Genomic DNA, 4352 nt, shown 5'->3' with positions numbered 1-4352 from the left:
AAATAAAATCAAAAAAAAAAAAAAAAAAAAAAAGTATAAAAAAAGTTATAGAAGTTTAAGTTTACAGTACAGATAATGTAGTATATGAATATGTTTTTATTTTATATAAAATAAATATTTTATAAAATATGTTGCACTCTAAAATTGCTATAAAATCAAAAGACATGTCTAACCAAGTTATGTTCCAAATTTGAAGATGAGATTTTCTTGTCAATATTATAATATATTCAACTCTACAGTATTGAATTTTTCTGATGCAGTTTTCTGTCACAAATCAATCATTTCTGTCACAATATCACTTGTACTATTACAAAAAAAGTCACCAAATATGGAACCTTGACTGTCAGATTCAACGATATGTGTTTTAAGTTTACAAAAAGATTTGATTTTCTAAAACACAAGCCACAAAATCACACAGTCTATATGAATATGAGACAAGAGATCAACATTTCAGCTTTTATTTCCAGGTATTTTTATATGGATCTGATAAACACAACTTAGAGGATAGCACCTTTTGTTTGAACCCACCCATTGCTCATGTGACCAAAAGTATTGGAACATGTGACTGACAGGTGTGTTTTGTTTCCCTGGTCTGTCCTATTATATTGATTATTCAAACAATAAATAGCACTGAATGTCTGCGCTCAGTTTCAGATTTTGCCTGTGCAGACTGCATTTATAGTTAGACATGTAACCAACATGAAAACCAGAGAGCTGTCTATGGGTGAAAAACAAGGAATGGTGAAGCTGAGAGAAGATGGAAAATCAATCAGAGCCACTACACAAACATTGGCCATAGCCAGTACAACCCTTCGGACTGTCCTGAAGAAGAAAGAAACCACTGATGAAGTAAGTAACCTCAAACCTCAAACCTTCATCATGCAGCAAGATAATGGCCCAAAAAACAGTGCCAAAGTAACAAAGGAGTTCATGAGGGGCAAGAAGTGGAAGGTTTTAGACTGGCCAAGTCAATCTCCAGACTTAAACCCTATAGAGTATGCATTTTACCTGCTAAAGAAGAGACTGAAGGGAGTAACCCCCCAAAACTGAAAGAGGCTGCGGTGAAAGCCTGGAAAAGCATCACAAAAGAAGAATGCAAAAGTTTGGTGAGGTCAACGGGTCACAGGCTTGATGTAGTTACTAGGATTTGCAACTAAATATTAAGTCTTATTAAGTAAATCTGTTCCAATACTTTTGGTCACATGAGCAATGGGTGGGCTCACACAAAATGTGCTATCTTGCTATCTTGTTTATTAGATCCAGATGAAAATACCTGGAAATAAAAGCTGAAATGTTGATCTCTTGTCTCATGTTCATCTTTTGATATCAAACCCAAATGTTTTCAGTCTACAGCAAAAATAAAGGAATTGGCCTTACTGTTCCAATACTTTTGGAGGGGAGTGTATATGTTTTTATATCTTGATTTATACCCCTAAAAGGGCGACGTATCCCCTGAGATACAAATATTTAGAGACAGATTACAAAAAATGTAAGCATTTAATTCATGAAATTTCAATGTAAACCCAATAAGCTAATGCTGAACAACAGCTTTTTAAACAGGTAAGTCCCCTCCAACATGTGTAAATATGTGAACCAGATCAACTTTTATCGGAGGGTGAGTAGATTGCCCACTACAGGCGGCCATGCAGATTTAAATGCTGCCCGTGAGCTAAACAAAGAATGTAGAAACAAAATCACCTCATAAATATTCACAACAAACACCCTTTCAAAATTACACCAAGAAATAAGACCTACAATTTCACTGCTTCTCCCCACAGCTTCTCAAAAGTTTGTATCCCCTAGACCTCAGTTATCATGAAAAAAGCTAGGAAATTTCAGTTTTGACAATATGGGACCTTTAAGGACTTTTTGTAACTTATAGAGACTGTGGCGCTCCTGACGGTCTGCTCACCGCTGTGACAGCAGCTGTTCCCTGTTCACCTCCAGCATCTGTCCTCGCAGAGCATTCAGCTTCTGGACATGCCTTCTGCAGTCAGCGGCAGCGCCTCGACCAAACTCCTGCACGCAACACATCAAACAGCCGTGACTACCAGTGCTGCCAAATATTTTTCAGGGGAAGTTGCTAAAGCAAGGTTGATTTGTTGCTAAATGACATTGTGACGTCACTGCGCGATGACGTCATTACGTAATCACGACGCACAATTGTGCGACTGCATCAAATCTCAGCAAAAAATACATTTTATATATGTTAATTTAGATTTGTTCGTAAAATAATATAAATGCATAATATAATATTAAAATGTAAATAACTGTTTTTAAATAGCCTACATTAGATTTTTGAAAACGTACACATTTTTGAACGATTACAATTTAAGTTTTTTTTTATTAGCTAGTAAACAAGTAAAACTACACATTGTAGTTTTAAGCAGTGTATTAGGCCTAGTAGTTAGTTAGTGTGCTACACTCCAAGAAAAGTCTGTAAAACAGGGCACAATCTACTATGTTAATATGAAGGAATTCTCTGTATTGATTTTTCCACAGGTTTTTTACCTGCATTTTTAATTACATATTGTATTTAGTGTTTTTGGGTTACAGCAGATAATGGACAACGGATAATGTCCTGGAAAATTACTAGTACCTTTTCCATTTTTCTTATAGTGTGCCAACTGATCAACACTTGCATGTACAAGCTACTAACAAAGTGTATCATAAATAAACAATTATTAAATTACAAAATTATATTATTACTATTATTATTAAACAACTGCAAATAGCAGCTAACTTATTTCACATGATGTGTGTACTACTAGGCATCTTTGTTTTTCTCTTTTTGTGTAATTTAAATGGTAAATGTTCCTTTTTATAATTTGAGTCACTTATCAACAGTTGCCAAATAAATTTTAGAAATAGCTAAATTGTTAGATTCAGTTTCACCTTCATCAATGACTGCTTCTCGCCGCACACTTTACATGTCCATGTCTTACTCTTCTTCATCTAGAGGAGAAAAAGAATCGATTTGACTCCGAGTCACAAGCTTTTCATTCAATTCGACATTCATTTGGATAAAACACATACATTTTTCAAAAGTAACAAAGGCTTATTGGGATAATTAGATGGTGACGTAATACAAATAACATTTATTGAAACTGTGTTCACGCGTCAACTGAAAACAGCATAGGCCAAAAGATCTCGGTTCAACAAAATGAAGATGAATTCAAATAGATTAATCAGTATTGTCAATCCAAACCTAATATTTAGACAATCTGAATACGAGGGGGAGAAGCTGACATTAATTGTAAGTAACGTTAAGTGGATTACTAAGGGCTGAGGGATTTATGTCAAGCGTTTGCGATTTAGCAGCTAACGTTACAACGCGAGAAAAACGGAAAAAAGGTTTAATTCTGAACTAAAAGGGACATGAGAAACAGTACCTGCTGTACTTGAAATGTTTGACAGGAAAAACATCTCAGTACATGAAATTCTTGAACCATGTTGTAGGTGGGTAGCTTTTACAGTCCGGCCTCGGAGAATAAAAGTAATGTATTTCACTAATATAAACACAGAGCTCCTATTTATGTTTCCCGCCGCCGCCCACAGTCCTCTTCTTCTACGTTAGTTCTTCCTTTCGCACAGCGCCCTCTAGAGGAGTTATGAATAAATGAGCGTAAAACAAGCCTTCTGAGGCGCAAAGTCATAAAAACATCTGTGTGTGATTGAGGGAATTAGCAAATTTGACAAATTCTGTTGGATTATAATGAGCACATCTCTAAACAAAACAGCTTTTTTGCTTAATTATGGGTGTTTCAAATAGTGAGGACCACTTCATATGTCTTCAAACCTACAAATCAAAATAATGTGCAATCCAATTTTTACGAAAATTAAGCAAAAATTAAATTCATGGTTAAAGAGAGATCTGTCACTAAAAGGAAGAATGTTATTATCCAGAACTGAGGGGTTGTCACGTTTAGTGTATACAGCTCTTGCATTAGATGTTTCACAATCGGTCATAACAGAGGTGGATACTTTTTTGTTCAGTTTCATCTGGATGAACAGACCACATTGCATTAAAAACAGTCTTGTCTTTTTCCAACTGAAGATGGTGCTCTTAATGTACTTGACTTTAATACTGCTAATTGTGTATTTAAGAACAAAAAAGAATAAAGAACCACCTGCAGTCTAAAGGCAAACTTTGGAATATAATTCCTGAGTTAATTTTTGATACGTTCGGGGGTTTAGATGTTTTTTTTTTTTTTTTTAGGTGTAATTTTAATGTAAATAATGTTCTGATAAAGCCATCTTCTTTTCATAAACAGGTTTTTTTATGGATGCTCATTTTTAAGCATAACTTTTCTCCATATAGAACTAACTCAAGAAATATTTTACGCTTAAAA

The 4352-nt window shown here is 34.7% G+C and overlaps 1 protein-coding gene across 2 annotated transcripts in view; it reads right to left on the bottom strand.

Moving 5' to 3' along the window:
• mrnip (MRN complex interacting protein) overlaps positions 1–3649 on the bottom strand; it is a 7117-nt gene extending 3468 nt beyond the window's left edge. The window contains exons 1-3 of one of the 2 annotated variants that reach the window (XM_016470997.1): positions 3393–3649; positions 2896–2955; positions 1913–2019 (exon numbers count right to left, since the gene is read on the bottom strand). In XM_016470997.1, coding sequence (XP_016326483.1) covers positions 1913–2019; positions 2896–2955; positions 3393–3452 — 227 coding nt within the window. In that variant the 5' untranslated portion in view covers positions 3453–3649. The remainder of the gene's footprint in view (positions 1–1912; positions 2020–2895; positions 2956–3392) is intronic. The other variant, XM_016470996.1, reaches the window with a different exon arrangement.
• Between the last annotated feature and the right edge of the window lie 703 nt (positions 3650–4352).

Source organism: Sinocyclocheilus anshuiensis, unplaced genomic scaffold (genome assembly GCF_001515605.1).
Source record: "Sinocyclocheilus anshuiensis isolate Anshui unplaced genomic scaffold, SAMN03320099.WGS_v1.1 scaffold240, whole genome shotgun sequence".
Taxonomy (NCBI): domain Eukaryota; kingdom Metazoa; phylum Chordata; class Actinopteri; order Cypriniformes; family Cyprinidae; genus Sinocyclocheilus; species Sinocyclocheilus anshuiensis.
The sequence above is the reverse complement of the archived record's forward strand: the minus strand, read 5'-3'. Positions and strand labels throughout refer to the sequence as shown.